Source organism: Helianthus annuus, chromosome 4 (assembly GCF_002127325.2).
Source record: "Helianthus annuus cultivar XRQ/B chromosome 4, HanXRQr2.0-SUNRISE, whole genome shotgun sequence".
Lineage (NCBI taxonomy): Eukaryota > Viridiplantae > Streptophyta > Magnoliopsida > Asterales > Asteraceae > Helianthus > Helianthus annuus.
Genome location: NC_035436.2, coordinates 207,081,956 through 207,101,619, shown reverse-complemented (window position 1 = coordinate 207,101,619; position 19,664 = coordinate 207,081,956). Strand labels below are relative to the sequence as shown.

General features: G+C 36.6%; 2 protein-coding genes across 4 annotated transcripts; both read right to left on the bottom strand.

The window, feature by feature from the left end:
- Positions 1-2,719: 2,719 nt before the first annotated feature.
- LOC110938253 (B3 domain-containing protein Os01g0234100) lies at positions 2,720-7,233 on the bottom strand. Of its 2 annotated transcripts, none has more exons than XM_022180713.2 (6): positions 7,024-7,233; positions 6,869-6,934; positions 5,316-5,350; positions 5,073-5,232; positions 3,947-4,153; positions 2,720-3,711 (listed from the first exon to the last, which is right to left on the bottom strand). In XM_022180713.2, the coding sequence occupies exons 1-6, from the start codon at positions 7,072-7,074 to the stop codon at positions 2,932-2,934; spliced, it is 1,299 nt and encodes a 432-aa protein (XP_022036405.1). In that variant the 5' UTR covers positions 7,075-7,233; the 3' UTR covers positions 2,720-2,931. The 2 variants fall into 2 exon arrangements, with proteins under 2 accessions (XP_022036405.1, XP_022036404.1); XM_022180712.2 differs by having other exon boundaries at positions 6,869-6,943; positions 7,024-7,232.
- A 3,559-nt stretch (positions 7,234-10,792) lies between these two features.
- LOC110938254 lies at positions 10,793-17,444 on the bottom strand. 2 transcript variants are annotated; one of them, XM_022180714.2, is made up of 7 exons: positions 17,135-17,442; positions 15,823-15,880; positions 15,443-15,523; positions 15,330-15,365; positions 14,172-14,411; positions 13,075-13,216; positions 10,793-11,519 (listed from the first exon to the last, which is right to left on the bottom strand). In XM_022180714.2, exons 1-7 carry the CDS (start codon positions 17,320-17,322, stop codon positions 11,038-11,040), a joined length of 1,227 nt encoding a protein of 408 aa, XP_022036406.1. In that variant the 5' UTR covers positions 17,323-17,442; the 3' UTR covers positions 10,793-11,037. The 2 variants fall into 2 exon arrangements, with proteins under 2 accessions (XP_022036406.1, XP_022036407.1); XM_022180715.2 differs by lacking the exon at positions 14,172-14,411 and having other exon boundaries at positions 17,135-17,444.
- Between the last annotated feature and the right edge of the window lie 2,220 nt (positions 17,445-19,664).

Sequence of the window (19,664 nt, the reverse complement as noted above, 5' to 3'; positions counted from 1 at the left end):
ATGTTTGATTTTTTTAACTTTTTTGACGTTTTACCGATAAAAAGAACGCCACCAAATAAAAGCACCTTAACCCTCAAAATTTGATCATGCTAAAATCAATAATGTTTTGCTATATGAGATGGACAACATTGTTAATCCTCGGTTAAGAAAGATAACTGACAATGTTGTCCACCCCATACATCTAAACTTTATTGACAACAAACCTCAATAATGTTTTTGTATGTTTTGGCGTTATAAATTGGATAGAAGTTGAGGATAAGTCAATAAGATTTTACTCAATGAAATGGACAATATCCTCACTTAAAGATTTTGTCCATTTCATTGAGCGAAATCTTACAGACAGCCAAACTGAATTTCAAAAAAACGTTTTGGGTTAGAAGAGATATTTGATGTTTGGGTTTTTTTGGCATTTCTAAGGCGAATGAGATATATTAAATATGGCGTTTGGGTTTTTGTGTGATTTTAATTGAGGTCTGAGATGTTGTATATATAGGATTTTTTTGACGGTTTTTTTAGGCGGGATTTTACTATAATTAAGTTTGGCGTTTTATATCTAATGGCGTTTTTACTTAGAATGGTGTGTGATTTTTGTTTTTGGCGTTTTATTTCATGAGATGGCGTTTTGTGTGTAAAAGTAGAAAGACCCTTTTACCCTTAGTGAAGCGCGTCCAAGTAATAAAATTGATGTTATTTACGAAAACGCCACCGCGCCAATCTAGTCCATAGATTGTTTTGATCGGACGATCCATAAGCGTTCTCACCGTTCTCACACTTTCTACTGTTTTCTCTAAATCCCGACCCTATATATATGTGTGTGTGTGTGTGTATAAAGAAGAAGAGAGAGGACCGGCATAAACGTCGAGGGGCTGACGGTGACGATGGGGCCGTTCCTAGGGGGCGGTGTTCAGACCCGTCCCTGGCCCTCGCCGACCCTAGGACGAAGCCATACCGAGTGGTCCTAGCATTTGATTTAAAATTAAAATGAAAAGGGGTTTTGGTAATGTCAGGATTTTTGTATGGGGAGATGAAACATTTGGTTTTTAAAATGGTGGGTAAATTACACTTTTCGTCCTTTATGTTTGTAGCGGGTTGCAATGGGTAGCCTTTAACTTCAATAATTACAGTCACAGTCCTTTAATTAGAAAACTCGTTACATCTTTCGTCCTTTAGCATTAACAAGGTTAAAAATTTCAGTTAAATCTATTTATATAAGGGTACTTTGGTCTTTTACCAATCTAATTAAAATATTTATAAATAAAACAAAAATCAATCAATAAATACACACCTGCATCTTCATCTTGACCCATTTCTCCCCCTTTCAAATTCATCCTATCACTCCAGATCAAGATCTTGATTAATATGAAATCGATTTAAGTTTGCAGACATTAATTCATTGCAGCTTTTTCACCACCGCCATTAAATCCTTTCCGAGATCTTGTCATCACTTCTGACCCTACTAACCGTTTGTCGGTATCAATTTCATCATCCATAACCGAACCTAGGGTTTTCTGTTAATCAATCACTCTGTTAGGTCACATATGGCGCCATTAATCTATACTCGCAGAAGTTGCAGGTTTGGATAAAAAGCCTTCGATAAAAAGCTTCAATAAGTGTATCTCTGTTTGATGATCTTTATTAGTAGAATTGCAATCAGAGATTTGTTGTTTCAATGGAGGTTAACTAGTTAATCGATCGCAGACCCCCACCAGCAGTTAATCTACAACCACCCCTTCCACCGGATCTACAACCACCCCACCGCCGCATCTTCTCCCAACCTCTGACCACCTCCACGTTCTCTCTCACCCACCTAAATGATATGTGATTTCACAGATCTGATTCAAATGCGATGTGAGGCCAGTGATTCAAAAGCGTTTTTACGGATCTAATTCAAATGTGATTGTACAGATCTGATTTAAATGAACGGGTTCTTGTGGTTATCGGTGAAGTGGAGCTTGGTGGCCCCCGGATTTGAGCAACTGAGAGAAGTAGTTTTAGGCGGTGGTGGGTTTAGGCGGTAGTGGAGATGGAAACATGGAGGTGGTGGTGGTGGCTCATAAACAAGAGAGTTCAGGGACAGAGAGAGTTCATAAACAAGAGATCAAAGAGTTGAGATGGTTTCTAATTCTGAATTATTAAGTTTTTAAAGTTGGTTTTTGTTTTATTCTTTTATTTATTAAATATTGTACAAATAATAATTAAGTTAAAGGACTAAACTGCCCCTTTATGAATAGACTTAACTGAAATTTTTAACCTAGTTAGTGGAAAAGGACGTAGGGTGTAATGGGTTTTATAAATAAAGGATTGTGACTGTAATTATTGAAGTTAAAGGGTATCCATTGCAATCCCATACAAACATAAAGGACGAAAAATGTAATTTATCCTAAAATGGTTTTAACTTTTTTTTTAAGTAAATAAATTACATGAGAGCAATTGTGCTTTGATTTGCCTTTTTATCTTAAAAAATGGCAACACTTGCTCATGGGTGTAAACGAGCCGAGTGTATCGTTAGCTACTCGAGTTCAAATCGAAAAAAAACTTGAATAAGCCAAGCCTTATCGAGCCCGAACTCGAGGTTTGAACCTAGGACCTCTCCTCAAAAGTTTGAAAAAAAAATTATAAAACTTAACCCTATTTATTTGTAAATATCAATTGACTATCATACTAACAAAGTTATTATTATTGTGATGATCCATGACAAAAATTATGAGGGGAGATGAGAAGATAGAAACATAATAAGCATTTAAACAAGGATAACCAACTTTGAGATAACAAGTTGCAATTACATGTTATATTACAACCATACAACACTTGCACCATTCATAGTCCCATCCTAATGTACATGCTACGATCCACGTCATCGCCAAAATGCCACGTCATCATCATGCGAGCCGTGTATGCCAAAATTTGAACCATTCCCACAAAAAGTTAATGTCACCAAGGTGCATTAGCCTCTCTACAAAAGACTAATTCAAGATTCTTTCCTGTTAGCTTTAGAGTTTCAATCTCAGCATCAAGATTCTTCATCACATCTTTAATCCCACAGAGCTTTTCACTCATGATTCTCATCTCATCTTCTGCCTTCACTTGCTCAATCTTTTTTGCTTCCAAAAGCTTGTTCGAGTCAAACAAAAGCCCGACAAGCTTACTAATCCGACCTCTTAAAAACCCGACTTTCATACCCATCTCTTCAAAGGCTTTAAGGGTTCTATCCCATATGTCAAAATCATCACGAGTAACGCCGACTTTACAAGCTCTGATTGCATCAGCGATTGTAACGGTTTCAAGAATTACCCCGGCTGCTAGTTTTACATTGAGACCTTTCAAGAGGTTTTCATGAAGATACGTCTTCTGACTGTGACATAAATCATAGTATTTGACTTGAAAATGTTTCGGTATCAAAGAATCTATGACTAAATCGTCCACAACGATACTGAAATCGTCAATGTTCTTGATTTCCTTGAACTGGAGAACAGATTGTGAGAATCTGAGTCCTTCGGAAACTGGTGAATCTGAATAATAACTGTCATCGGATGATTGATCAGATCGCACAACTAAACTGTTTTCTTGTATACGTTGTTCAGGTAAATCGATATCCATTTCTTTAGCATTTTGGATTTTCTTCGAATTATTTTTAATGCCACAAGGAACTAAACTTAGAAGGGCAAGAGCTCCATCAACTTCATTTACACAATTAACCCGTACAACGTAGACCTACAAATAACATATATATAATTCAAAGGTTAGAGTTAATTTCCATTTTAGTCCCTGTGGTTTGGACTAAAATGCCCTTGACTTAACAGAGGTGAATGGATGGGGTTAAGTCAGTTGGACCAAAATGGCAACGATGAAACCTTTTTGGATCCAGATGTTAAAAATGGCCCAAACCACAGGGACTAAAATGGCATTTAACTCTTACATTTATAATGAAAAGTTTTGACATTTTTACCTTAAATTTCCAACGGTCAACCAACTGAAAAACTAGAGCATCTCCTTCAAGCAAATTATGAGCAATAGAAAACCCTCTCCAGCCGCCACTTAATCCAGTTTTCTCAACAAGAAACTTTGTGTTAAATTCTTGGTCGTTTTCATCCAGTAACACAACCGTTTCATCTTGTTTTGGCATATGTGCATCACAGAATTTCTTGGGAAATCCCTGTCACGTGTAACACATATAAGCTTTACATAATGTTTAAACAGTTATACGTTTTTTTGTCAAGACACTAACATGCTGTAACCTTGGTTTTAAAATGCATGATGCGCTCCGATGCGTTTTGATCCCAAAAACTGATGCGCAATGCGTGATGTGCAATGGCCCGCATCACGAGGCGTTTGTTATTTAATAGAATACTTAGGATAATATTTTAACTTGATAACTTTAAAGACTAAAAGTTTAGAGTTTAAAATAAATAAATACGACAAAATAGCTCTAGTACCATGAAAGAAGTTCAATGTAACCGAAACAAGCCTTGAACTCTTAAGTGTACAAGTAGTCTATGCAAAAGGTACAAGTAATCTGTGTAAGAACTAGGGCTGGCATATCGTGTATACCCGTATACGATAAGACACGACACGATAAGACACGATACACGAAATCTCATACACGAACACGACACGATATACACGAAAATTACGTGTTAATACCTGTTAACACGAACACGACATACTATCTGAGAGTTACAAAGGGAGTTTAGGGTTTTATTTTTTTTTAATTGAATGAGGAATGAAAATAGAAAGGAATTAAGGAACCCGCACGCACATGGCTGATGAGTTTTATTTAATTTAATTTCTTATCGTGTACTAATGGGTATTAACAGGTATTTAACCTGTTTATACACGAAAATTAACAGGTAATCTTGTGTCTACGGTCTACCTGTTTGGTACACGATACCTGTTAAGGCCATACACGATACCTGTTAACTTCGTATAGGTTCGTGTCGTGTATTCGTGTAAAATTGCCAGCCCTAGTAAGAACTCATTTAACAACTTCATCATCAGCTCATTGTACAACTTTACTCTATAGTGATCATTGTACAATTTTACACTATTCTTTATGATAAACTAATAAAACTTACAAGCCAAAAGCCACCAGTAACATGTGATGGGAGCATAGGTTTAACAAAACTAGGTATTTCAGATGGTAGGCTTGCTTGAACCTCGTTGGCCCGCTCAATAGCTGCTGACTTGGCCTTTGAATCAGGGGCTCGGGCCAAATTAGCTGACTTCGGGTCATAGCTTGATGTTTTGCACAATAAATCAAATGCATAGTTAGAAATAATCAAATCCTACTAAAGAACATTTACAGACTGTGAACTAACCTTACTATTAAGTTGGATGCAAGATCAAAACTCACCTGAGAAAATTAGCAATAATTCAAGATTATTTACAGTAAGTGACATTTTTATTTATCAGCATGGTTATTAAAGGCGTTAGGCGCACTCAAGGCACATAGGTCTCGCTTGTGGCCTAGGCGCAAGGCGCAAAAGAAGCGCGGGCCTGAGGGAAAAAAAAGCGCACAGCAAAAAAACTTAAAATATTTTTATATAATAGAAAATTAATACTATTCTTCAAATAAAATAAAAGCTATAATATAACATTTTATATCGTCTATTTAGTACCAAAAGTTATAAATGCTAGTTTATTAGTGTAGACAAATAGTTTTCGTTAGATAAAAGTAGAAATCTAGCTGGAATCTTGCCAGAATTTAGAGAATTTGGCCAGAAACTCTACAGAATCTAGGAATCTCACTAAAATGTGCACATGAACCACCACCTGGAGAATCAAACCGCAATTGCCTTGATTTAAGGCGCAATTGCCTCGCCTTGCTAGGAAATTGGGCCTTGGCACAAGAGGCCATGGCTTTAAAAAACTATGATCATGAGTAAATGATAAAATTGATCCAAGCAATATTCATAACAATTTGATTTCTGATATACTAATGTTATGCAATATACACATACAGAATTTTGACTCTTCCCAAATCAAAAAGGTTGAAAATAGTAACAAACTGATTGGTTGACTGTTGAAACAAACTGCATTGACTTTTTGTTATTTGGAGATGCAAAGAAATTATAAAAGAACACTTCAAGTTTGCAAATAAGAGGACTTTTGTACTGATGGATGTAATGTTGGACTCGAAGCTCTCTCTAATTAGCTTGTTTATAAAAACAAGCCGGGCTTAGCTTGCTCGGGTTGTAAACGAGCCAAGCTCAAGCATACTTTAGCTCGCTCGTTTGGCTCGTTTAAATGAAGCTCAAAATTAAATGTTTATGATAGTATTCAATTTATCAGTTGTAAGCCCATATAATATAGTACATTAGCCCATTAGAAACAACCCTAATATTAATATCAATTTAAATATAAATAATCATGGGCGAAGCTTTTAAGGGGCGGCCAAACCCGCGAACTTTTCGCTCAGCAGTGGAGAGTATGTTGTTTTCGTATATAAATTTTTGGGTATATACGTTTTCGACCCCCGATTTTATAAAAAATTTTATGTTCAGTGACTTCCACCCCGATCGGAAATCTCAAGCTTCGCCACTTAAAATAATAAAATAAACAGTAAATGCACTTTAACTTAAACGAGATGGCTCGCGCTTTTTACAAGCCTAGCTTGAACTCGGACTTCGGCTCGTTATAACTTCGAGCTCAAGCAGAAACTGGCTCAGTTCACTCGTTAAGCAGCACTAAGATATATACATATATAAGAAAAATCCAAATATAATTTTCATGGTAAAAGAATCAACTACCATGTTTCTTTATCAAAACTGGTCTCTTAAAAGTAGATATTTTTAGTTTCATTAGTGCACAGAAGGTGTTCACCAAAATGCTTAACTGAAAAATAACAAAGAAAAGAGACAAAGGATCTCACTTTCTTATCCCTCTGCTTAACATTCGTAGCTTTTTTCTGCAATCTTTTCTTAATCACTGTTTTCGTCTGCTTCCACTACAAACAAACACATTTGCTTAATACTCTGATAAGAACAAAAAGAGAAAGAGAAAAAGAGAAATAGTAGAAGTTAATACCTTGGAAGACAAAGGGGTTTTGGTGGTGGGTGAAGGGTGGGGAATCGCCATTGAAGCAGAGGCAAAACAGGGTGGGAAAATGGAGGAATATTACCGTTTGAAAAGAAGACGAAGGAAATGGAAAGAGATTTAAACTTGATTGATGGGATGTTGGTAATGTAAGGAAATCATCACACTGTCTTGGAATATGAAACGATGATTTTGGAGCCAATTTTAAGGGTTTTGAAAAAACAAAAGTAAGTAAAAAAAATGGTGCTGAGGTTTGTTCACTTTTATTGTTTTACTCTAAAATTTAAATTTTTTGAATCTGGTTTTCTTTGGTTTTAATTTTGCTACTATTTTCATCCAAAATTAAAAATCAGATTTTTCAGTTCACATCCAGTTTTTTTGTCTTTTAATGATAGGTAAAATGGTTTTTTAACGTTTTATTATAAGAAATTAAAAAAATCTGACAATTTTGTCATTTATTAAAAGGGAGGAAAAAGATAAAAAAGAGATTTTGATTTTGGATAAAAAGGGCAACAGAATTGAAACCACCAGGACCCATATTCAGAAGGTTTGAGTTTTGGACTAAAGTGGCAAAAGTGACCAAACCTCAGGACCATTTTGGCAGTTTACTCGAAAACAAAATAGATTTTGATTTTTAAGTGTATGAAGAAAATCACTAAGTCTATGTTCGAAAGGGTTATTTTTATGGGACTCATTTTGTCAACATGGATTAATCCTTTAATCTTTTCTTGGTAATGATTGGACTATGATCTGTAAAACAAAACACCATGAGATTCGCTGTAAAGAGAAGAGGTGATGGGTTCTCCTTATAACCGTCCTCCGACGTGAGAATAAGTATCGTTGCAAGGAGGAGAGGTGATGGGTTCTCCTAGTCTCCTGCACAATTGATCGTCGTGGGAGTTGTCTGAGCAGAGCTTGGCGCATGCTAATTAGCTGCAGCCCCTATCATCCGTGCTGTTTGTGCTTGTCTTATCAGTCACTGTGCTGCATGTGCCAGTACGAGCTTGCGTGCATGCTCTGGTTTTAGCTAAATATAGTATGTTAAGTTTGGGTATGATCCTATTCGCACATGTCTTGTAATGCTTTGAGCAGGATTTGGGACTATACCCCTTCAAGCCCCCACCCCCCCCCCCCCAGTCTAATGCTGCTCTTATGCGCGGACTACAGGTGGGTGGAGCGCTGGACTAGATGAGTGTTGCCTCTGGTTTTGTAGCTTGGCGCAACTAAATTTATCCTTCGATGTTATGTGGTGTTGCACATGGTCCTTTATCTCTTACCTATCTAACCTGGTCACCGGCACAAGGCGCGCGAGATCTTTTTTCTTTGGAGTGAAAGGAACTTTGTTGCGCACCTGTTGAAGGTTTGAATTTCAAGAGGGAATCTTTTGAAGATAAGGTTTGATGAGAAGTACGGCTGGTGTGACTGCTGACACTGTGCAAGGCATGTCTTCAGGCTGGAGGGTGTGGTTAGGGGCTTTATCACGCTATCTCACTGCCACCTCACTGCCATGTCACACCAGGGCTTTAAAGCCCCCTCCGTTAACTTGTAGTGTGTGGAGGGTGTGGCTAGGGGGCTTTATACCGCCCCCTTTAAAGCCAATCAACTTCGATGGAGCCCCCTTTCTTCCGTTACCATCTTGACGAAACCACCATGGCGCCCCCCCCCCCCCCCCTTAAGATGACGGTTTGGGTGGTGGAGCCCCACCGACGCCATTGAAGGTGAGGTGGCAGGGGTGGCACCTCCACACCCTCCAGCCTCATAGTTTCAGTGCTTTTTTTCGCCGTGCATGTCAGACGAGTAACGGCCATGCGCGCATGGAGCGTCCTTTCAACTTTTCGCCGCCTGACATGTCACCTTGTGATTGGGCCTGCGCCGCAATTGGTGAACGGTTACCCATTGTATTAAATGTGATGGGTATAAATAGCTCGATTAGGGTAAGAAGATTTACCACTTCTTTCGACCTTCTTTCCAAAATTCCCTCAACCTTCCTCTCATCTTCATCATTCTTGAAGATCCACTTTGAGTCTTCAAGGTGTTCATCGAAACCTTCATTGTATTTCCAGAACTCTTGAGAGATGTTGACTTCATCGCAGGTGGAAGAGCCAATGTCGGAGCAAGTTGGTGGTTTGTCGCCGTTGAAGTGGCCTGAATCGGCTTTTGAACATATCATTAATGGGTTTGATTTTCCGACGTGTGGGACGCCACCTACCCAGCGGCTGGTCAAACCGCTATCGATGCTCCGCCCGGCTACATAACTCTATTTGCCAATTTCTTCTTCAACGACAATTTTAGGCTGCCCATCACCAAGTTCTTTTGAGAGATTATGTCTTACTACCAATTTCATGTATCTCAGTTGAGCCCAATGGGCATGGTGCACATTCGCCACTTCGAGTTTTGTTCCCGGTTGCAGGGTATAGAGCCAACCGTGGACCAGTTTTGCATTTTCTACCAACTCCATTGCAATATGGGGTTTTATTCCTTTGCTCAGCGTGGCAGCGCGAAGAAAGTCTTGCTCACACCACTAGGGCCGTCTCCGAAAATCTTCGAAAACATGTAGGCCCTGTGCAAAGATAAAATACGGGTCCCTAAAATATGAACTTTTTAAAAAGAATATATACAAAAAAGTTTTATATATATATGAAATGAATTAAAAATTTGTGGAATCACCCGCATCTTGCGGCGGGCTACTTTTTTACGTGGAAACATAGATAAAAAGCACATCAGATGCGCATTTGAACAATGAAATGTAGAAAGAAAACACGTTGTAAGGGTAAATTAAGAAAATGTGGAATAGTTTCGTCGTAACTTTAAAAATCGTTATTTACGATCATGTAAAACCATCGTAACCTATCCAATTTTATTTAGAAAATACATAGAGTTGAAAGAGAAAAAAAAACAAAAAAAGACTTTTTTCATAAAAAAAAACGGAACACACAAAACTAATTGTAGATTGAATAATATTTTAAGAAATTAACATAAATAAACATTTTTAAACTAGATTTGAGAAATAACTACGATTCCCATTTTGATTTAATGTAACACAAAATTAGTCAATTAATGTTATTTGCATTTAATGCATAGGTAACAAAAATAAAGAAAAATAATTAACTAAAAATGAAGCTATCAAGATTAGAACCTAAAACCTATTTGCTAATAAAATGACATAGGAACCACCAGACCATACCATGAGACTCATCTTGTCATTTCCCAATTTAGTACTTATATATTATAAGTTCTACAACGTAACTTTATTAAAAAAAAAATTGGGCCCCCGGATGGTTTGGGCCGTGAACCATCGCCTACCCCGCACCCCCTCCGGACCGCCCCTGCACACCACCGAAAAGCTTTCATGATTGGAAAGGGAAATTCTTTTTTATAAAGGACGCGGTTATCCCCATAGTTATGACCGTGAGAGGCCCAGAGGAGATTGCCAAAGAGGAACTGCCGATCCTCAAGGCTGTTGACTGGTGCAAAGAGTTGGAGGCACTTCCTATCATTGCTGATCCAACACCCCTTTAACGGCCATTACAGGCCAAAATGGGCTGAGGATGAGTTGCAACAATTTATTAACATTTTGTTCATGCTAATTTTTTATGCAACTATTGATTTGTTATAAAGAAAAACTCATTGAATATATATTTGTAAGATTTGAACAAGGTCGTCAAATTTAACAAAAAAAAAAACATTTTTCTTTAAATTTTGTTTATTTTTAAAAACCCCTCACATCCAACTCTCTATCTATATCTCTATCACAACAGAATACAAAGATGTACTATATAAGCCTTTAAAGATAGAGACGTACTTTAGTTTTCTCTAAATTATTCTATACGCTCAACATGCTATCTATTACAAAACACCATACGCGCAGTCTGGTCATAGCTATACATTTCGAGCAAAATCACAAACTTGTACGGTTTACGTTACAAGACAACCCCCCCCCCCTTCTTCCAAATTTCATATATACTTGATCACACAAAGTTACAAACCGCCTTCAGATTCATTGTCTCATAATCTTGATCGTCTCATGCGTTTTAAAGGTGACGACCGTTTACTCGCGGTTTCAAACGGCTTTCTGTTTTCAAACTTAATATCCCAACCTTCAATATTTTTAGGCACACACACATCAAACAACACTTGACCAAGAACACTATGTGGGCCCAGGCCCGGTGGGCTTCCTAAATGGACCGTTGATTTTCGTTCATTTTCTTCATCATGTAACGATCCCGATTCCTTGGTAGTTTGACACTCGGCTGAACTTGGTAAGAAAAAGTGGTCATTTGGCCCGGTTGCTACTCTTCTAAGACTTTGGTTTGAATCGACTGCTGCCTTTTGGAGGTCACATATTAATTCACATATTTTATCGTGCATTCCCTCCATGCCGGTTCTTTCTCCGACTTTTTGAAGCTTTTGGTTAAATATTGACATTGAGTGATCAAGAAATTCGGTTACAGCGGCTCTGTATTGGGTGGGATTGTGCTTGTAGTGACCTATGACAGAACAAAAAAGTGTAGATGAGATGAAAGAACACAGTTTTAGAAATGCACATATTGTGCATGACACGATAGCTAAATGTCAGTTTTACCCTTTAGAAAAGTACAATGAAAAAATAAGGGAAATTGGCATATAATAATTCCACCTCAGAATATTCCCCCCACCAGTCCCACCTGTCACCTATTTTTCCTACAATGGTCCCCCGTTAAAAAAACTTAACGGAGTTAAGCTTTTTTCCAAATTACAAACAGATTTTTTAGGGCTTTGGATCAGAACGATGATACGAGTCCATTGATGTAAAACTTACTTTGAAATGGTGCTCTAAGTAACTTGATTTTGGTTAATTGGAAATTTAAACACCTGAATTGAAGCGTCGTTTTCATCGTTTGGAGCACGTTTCAAGGCAAGTTTTACATCAATGAACTCGTATCGTCGTTCTAATCAAAAGCCCTAAAAAATATGTTTGTAATTTGGAAAAAAGCTTAACTCCGTTAAGTTTTTTTAACGGGGGACCATTGTAGGAAAAATAGGTGAAAGGTGGGACTGGTGGGGGGAATATTCTGAGGTGGCATTATTAATGGACAATAAGGTTTAGGTGGGATTATTACAGGCCAATTCCCCAAAAAATTAATGTAGTTTTGCGATAAGATTGTAATTAAGGGTAAAAATGGAAACTTGATAATGAGGCAACCGATTCTCCTTAATTTTTTATTTAGATTTGGATAAATACAGTGTTCAAATTCTCAAATTAGAAAAAATTGAAAGCTTGTTACTTTAAATTTGAATAGATTAAAATGCCAAAATCGTCCCTGAGGTTTGGGCGCTTTTGCCTCTTACATCCAAAATAAGAATTTTTTGTGACTGGACCCCTGATGTTTCATTTTTTGTTGCCATTTCCATCCAAGCCACTTACTCTGTTAAAATGTATCGTTAACTCAGGGACGATTTTGGCAATTTCGTTAAATCAGGGACGATTCTGGCAATTTCGTTAAATCAGGGACGATTTTGGCAATTTACCCATTTATTCCCTTTTATTTTAATGCTTAAAATTTTGTTTTTTATCTTTAAATAAAATCAATAAAAATAATTATAAATATAATATATATACATATACACACTTATATATAGGGGTTGGTTAACGTACAATATTCCTTAATGTACATTGGGTAGGAGATGAAATTACGCACGTTATAAACACACAAAACCTTAATCATGCATGGTGAAAAAACATAAATCACGCATGTTTGAAAAAACATAATCCCGCATGGTTATGATTTTCAACATGCGTAATTATGGTTTTTCAACATGCGTAATTATGATTTTCAACATTCGTGATTATGTTTTTCAGTGATTATCGTTTTTCAACATGCGTTATTTCATCTCGTACCCAATGTACGTTAAGGGATATTGTATTTTACACTTTCACTTTATATATATATAGTATCACACACACTTATTATTATTATTATTTTTGGATGAATCAGTTTAGAATTTTACCACAATATTATAGGACTAGTAATGAGTCATACGAGTTCAAAAGTCAAAACTAACCAACATGAGGAGAATCCTTCCATCCAATAAGTCGAACATGCCCTCCTAATCCTTGTACTTGTTGAGCAAATGAGCAAATAACTGGATAAGGGGCAAGCTCGTCATTTTCCGAACACAATATGAGAAACGGGGCCCCTAAACCCTAGATATTAACATCACAAGGAGTGTTACAATAACCAAAAAGAAATACACGTGTTTAAGCGTTCAGGGCTGCTTATCAAAACTGCATATTTGCATTTTCAATACAACAATAAGGAGTTTCTAGTGTGTTTTAACTTGCTTATCTAAACTGTTTGTCATTATTTGTGACAGGATGACATAAAGAGTTAAGTTTTTATCAATATAATAAGCAAACACGTACTAAATATGCATATAATAGAAACATGAGGTGATTTGTACACAACAAATATTGATTTGTACACAACATACAATTATCATTTGACAAATCTAACCTTATATCACAAGGGTCTCTTTTTATATTCCTTGTAATCTAAGAGTACAATTGTCCAAAATAATCTTTTTTTGGCGTACAAATCATCTTACTTCTAAGAAAAATAGAGTGAATTTCAAGGATTGTCCTTTATCTTTATACTCATTCTCAGGCGTTGTCCTTTATGTTCAAAATTGACGAGTTTTGTCCTTTATGTTTTCATATCATACACGTTTTGTCCTTTAGGCCTAACCCAGTTAGTTTTTTCAGTTAAATTTGGTCATTTGCTTTGCACATGAGGGCATTTTTGTCAATTCAAAGGTAAGTTCAACGGCAGATTTACAGCTCAAAGCTTCTGCAACCTCTGAATTGACAAAAATTCCCTCATGTGCAAAGCACATGACCAAATTTAACTGAAAAACTTAACTGGGTTAGGCCTAAAGGACAAAACGTGTATGATATGAAAACATAAAGGAGAAAACTCGTCAATTTTGAACATAAAGGACAGCGCCTGAAAAGGGGTATAAAGATAAAGGACAATCCTTGAAATTCACTCAGAAAAATAAGTAGTTTCAAGTAGCTTATTTCAAAAGGAAATAAACAGATAAGCAGTTTTAATAAGCAAATCCCAAACATGCACAAAAAAAGTGTGCATTAAAAAACTTACAACTGAAGAATAAAGTGTTTGCCAATATTCTGAGCGATGGGACCCAAATCTAGTAAGAAACATGGCATCTAGACCCGATGTGACACCTTTTGCAACCATTGATACCAATTTTGATGACCCGGGCACGTTGAGAACGGAGGAACTTAGGGCAAACCGGGCACCTAAATCACCGGTTACACTAACTGGACCAGAGTCATACATTTGACCAGAGATGCAGGTCATGATTAAACGACTATCATCCTTCACAAAAGAAAAAAGAAAAGGACATCAACCCCATTGGTTTTTTACGCGGGGGGCGGGGGGCAAATTGGATTTAAATAATCCCAGCTTTCTCAATTTGGCCGATAATAATCCCAACTCAGTTATTGGCCGATAATAATCCGAACTGGTCCACTTTTAGCCGATAATAATCCCAACTCAGTTATTGGCCGATAATAATCCGAACTGGTCCACTTTTAGCCGATACTAGTCTGCGTTAAATATAGCTTAACGGAGTTAAGTTTTTTTCCGAATTACAAACTGATGTTTTAGGGCTTTTGATTAGAACGAGGATACGAATTGATTGATGTAAAATTTACCACGAAATACTGCCCCAAACGACGAAAACGGTGCTTCAATTCGGGTGTTTAAACTTCCAATTAACAAAAATCAAGCCGTTTGAAGCATCGTTTCGAGGTAAGTTTTACATAAATCGACTCGTATCCTCGTTCTGATCAAAATCCATAAAACATCAGTTTGTAATTCGGAAAAAAGCTTAACTCCGTTAAGCTATTTTTAACGGCGGACTATTATCGGCCAAAAATGGACCAGTTCGGATTATTATCGGCCAATAACTGAGTTAGGATTATTATCGACCAAATTGAAAAAGTTGGGATTATTTAAATCCAATTTGCCTAATAAAAAAAAAAAGCTAATCACACGTATAGTACTGTGGAACGACTTGGTCCTTCCTTTCAAGAATTTACGGATTTGGTCCCACCACTGCGTGTTTAAACGAGAAGAAAGGAACACGGGGTGTTACGGTGTTTTAACTGTTTTATAAAAATTATTCCTTCTTTTGTAATTAAGTATAATGGCCAAGTGGTTATTTCCTATGAAATTTAAACATGTAGTTTGCCCTATTATAAACAAATAAAGAGACATGGGATACGTACGTACCAGATTAAGATGCGCTTCACATGTACCTTCGATAATCTGAATCATAAGTAGACAGATTACTAATGTGATCGTAAAAGTTTAAAAATAAGTTTGTTTGGGTTAACAAAACTCACCTGTAAAACCTTGTACATACAAGCTTGAGAACCACCGGAAAAAGATGCAAGGACTACAGGGCATGGTCTAGCCCTCAATTCCTACACCCACATGCAAATTCAAACACATCGTAGACGTGATTAGTAAGTAATAAAAATTATATTTGAACCCAGGGGTGGATCTAGGCCACTTTTGTTGGTTCCCAGGAACCCATTCGGTTTAGAAAAAATGGAGAAAATTAGTGAAAACTTCTTATGATTCGGAAAAAAATAGTGAGAATTCGTGAGAATCTACCAAAAGGAACCCAGTGAAAAAAGTTCTTAAATCCGCCACTGTTTGAACTGAACCCGTCTTCTAAGTAAAAACGTTTCTACTTGGCCGAAAAAAAAGTGCAACTTACCTCTAAAAGCTCATTGAGGACGGAGAATGCAAGTGATGTGGCTCTCTCAGGAAAAACTCTGCATAATAATTGAACTTAAGATTTAGAAAGGAGTTAACTGTCATTTTCGTCCCTGTAGTTTGTCAAATTATGCCAGTTTAGGCCAACTTTCAAAATTTGTACCATTTTGTCGTCCCTGATATTCTTGAAACATGCCAGTTCCGTCCAAAAAGACATGAGTTAATTGCCATATTTATCCCTATGGTTTGTCCAATTATTCGATTCAACCTTAGTTTTTTTGGACGGAATTAACATGTTTCAAGAATGTCAGGGACGGTAATGGTACAAATTTGAAATTTGGCTTAAACAAACCACAGGGATGAAAATGACAATTAACTCTTTAGAAATTAAATTACAAATCCGCACAACACAATCTTGATCGCAATTTTTGTATTTAATGGTGCATCATGAATGTGCTAATCATTTAGAAGATATATTAACATAAGATTAAGCTCTATAACTCAACAAGCCCTTAAGAAGATGTAAGTCAACTGAAGGGGGTCTTGTTCGTGTAACTTAACCGAACACCAACGGTTAAATGAATGGAATGTCTAGGCCGTGTCTGTTCGTTAATATCCTAAAATGAACGTAAATAAACAAACATCCATTAAAATTAAACGACGACATCCAAATTATAGCCTAAATACCATCATCGTTACATGATCCAATAATATATGAATATCCAACAATATAAAAGTAAACCACCATATCAAAATAAGGCTCCCAATATTCTCACACCCCTAAAATCTTATTTTCACAACCCTACATGTCGTATAACTCTATACGGATTGTTGCACAAAAAAATGTCAACGAATGTTTTTTTCCCATGTATACAGGCCGTATAACATTATATGACCCGTATAGAATGTTATACGACCTAATATTTTCTCTATGTACACGAGCCGTGTAACATTATACAAGCCGTATAACATTATACGGCGGCCCGATATTTATCATGTCAAATTATTCTATACGGGTCGTATAACGTTATACGGCCCGCATACGGCATACACAGGGTGTGAAATTAAGATTTTGGGGCGTGGGATTATGAGGACCCCAAAACAAAAGTATATACACCGTTAGATCATTCAAATTGGTCCTAAATTAGTAAAAGTTAATTTGAAAGAGGCAAATTACAGGGATCCTTTGAATCTATGTTATAAAGCTTTAACATTTCTGAAAAAAAAAAATATTAGTATCCCAAACAGAATCTTCAATTATAATACTCCAAAGTTTAAATTAGCAGGTAATCGAGTAGAGATAAACAACTTACGGATTGAAAAAATGGGCAAGAACAACAAGAGAATTCCAGCCACAAGACGAATAAAGATCGATATAACTCTTCAGCTGAAGCTCACGAACCGAACCCCAAGCAAACAGCACAACAATTCCTTGAATTTTGATATCTTGATCGTTTCTGAACCAGTAAAAGGTGCCCCCACCTCCTCCGGTAGTCAACATAATTGATTATCAGAAGGTTATCGTGAAAGGGGGAACTGGGTATTCACGAGGAGGAGGAGGTTGTAAGTCATGGGTGTGGTGTGGTGGCAGTAGGATAGCTTGCTTGCTTGGGGTTTTATCATTGACATCATGCTTCATTAATATCAAATAATGTTGTGACAATGATATATTCAACCGCAAAGTTTTTGTCACACTTAAAAGATTTTTTATAATTTTATCACGAGTAAATTACAAGTTTTCTCCTATATCTATATTATCTAAAGGTGGTTTCAGAAACTAAAAAAAATATAGATATAGGAGAAAACTTAATTGATCTCTTTATTGCCCTAAACATATGTATTTAAAGGTGATAGGACATTTCAGAAACTAAAAAAAATCATAAAGGATTATTAAAGGTGGTTTTCAAAATATATCTTTAAAGTGAGTCCATAGCCATAAAAGCAAAATAATTGCCAACGTGATACATGACTTCACTTTGTTTGTGTAGCAAGAGCAGTGGCGAAGTTTGAGATTTACGACAGGGGATCGAAAACGTATGTACCTAAAATTTTCTATACGAAAGCTACATACATAACACTATTGAGTGAAAAGTTCCGGTGGTCCCCCCTTCCCACTCCCCCCCCCCCCCCCCGGCGCGGGCACGACCCCTTCTAACCTTCGCCCCTGACCAAGAGGACATCTAATACACATATAGTACATACATAGACATAGGGTCTCTTTGTGATGAAATGACACATCAGAAAACTAGATACATGTCATCTTTCCAGTTTACATAGAAAGCAATAACAAATGCATAACCATACTACTGCGGATCATCTAGATGTTTTAACATGAGTTCATGATAACAAAGTTCATTTGCTACCTTGACATGTGATATAACCTTTTTTTTAAACGACCAACAAATCAATCCCGAGCACTCTCAGGGCACTCACTGGAAAAACGGAGTACTCCGAGAGTAACCTGAGTGGTCCATCACCAATTTCGGGGAAAACCCGGTAACCCACCCGCCCGTAGGCACGATGGTAAATTACCAGTAAAACCCGTTTGGCTCAAGGATCGAACCCAGGTTTCCCTGGGTCTCCTATCACCGTCTACCAGTGCCTCACTCATTTTTTTTGCACCAAATGAGAATCGAACTTGAGTCTTTAAAGGAGAACTCAAGTTCTCCTACCACTTGAGCTAGAGGTCATTGGCGATATAACCTTTGATTGGTTACATAAACCTGATATACATTGATTTACTAACTCACAACGTGACATTTACTACACATCAAGAGTATCTTTAGCACGGAATGTCATCAACATCGTCAGAGAATCAACAATAATTTGTCTTACAATTACATCAAAAGAATGTTTGAATTCAAATTATCACAATTTGGTACAAACAGCCAACTACAAATATTATGCATCAAAGTTGCACACAAGAAACCAAACACAGTTTTTTCCCCGCTTCAACGCTGCAACCCAGGGGCGGATATAGCTTGAGACAACCTCTTGACACTCTGACGGTAGTGTAAATTTTGGAAAAATTTGATTTTTTTTCGATTTTCTGCCCCTATAATTTTTTTTAAACGTTGCCCCTTAATATTTTTTTTAAATCCGTAAGTGCTGGAACCAAGGCTCCTACTTCAAAGAGCCCATATGACCATCTAATGATCTAAGAGCCCAAATACAGAAAGTCAGCCGCTCACGTATTCATGTATTAGCCCAACTGGTTTAGTTATTCACCCATTGTTTATCAGCCCAACTTTAATAACCCAATTACTTAGTTACGATCATCAGATTTTCCACATTTTAAGAGATAAAAACGATACAAGATTATATATATGTTACAACAATCAGGTTGGGTAAAAAATAGGTCAGTTTCGGATAATAATAATAAAAAAACAACGAAATAATTATCTAATCTAATCTAACTTATAATAAAAGACTCCAAATAATGCCACATGTCATCTCTTCTTCAACTTCATAAATTTTATTTATATTTGTTTAATAAATTTCTTTTAATATTAATATTAATTAATAACCAATATATAAATATCACTTATTTTTATCCTTATATTTATCTAAAATTAATAAATAACTTCAATTTCGCAATTTAGACCCTTTGTTTTTTTAATTTTAACCTAAAGTTGTTCATCTTTTACAATTTAATCCCAACTCTTTTTTATTTTCAATTTTGGTCCACCATACTTTTCATCTTTCCTAAGTTTTTCGTTTCGTTCTAAATTTTGTGAGTTAATGTACCGCAACGTGCGTGTGGGGTTCAACATTTTTTCGTATATTTTTTCCCCTTTGATTGGCCCGTCGCATCACATCTATTTTTCTATGTTTGACAAGTTC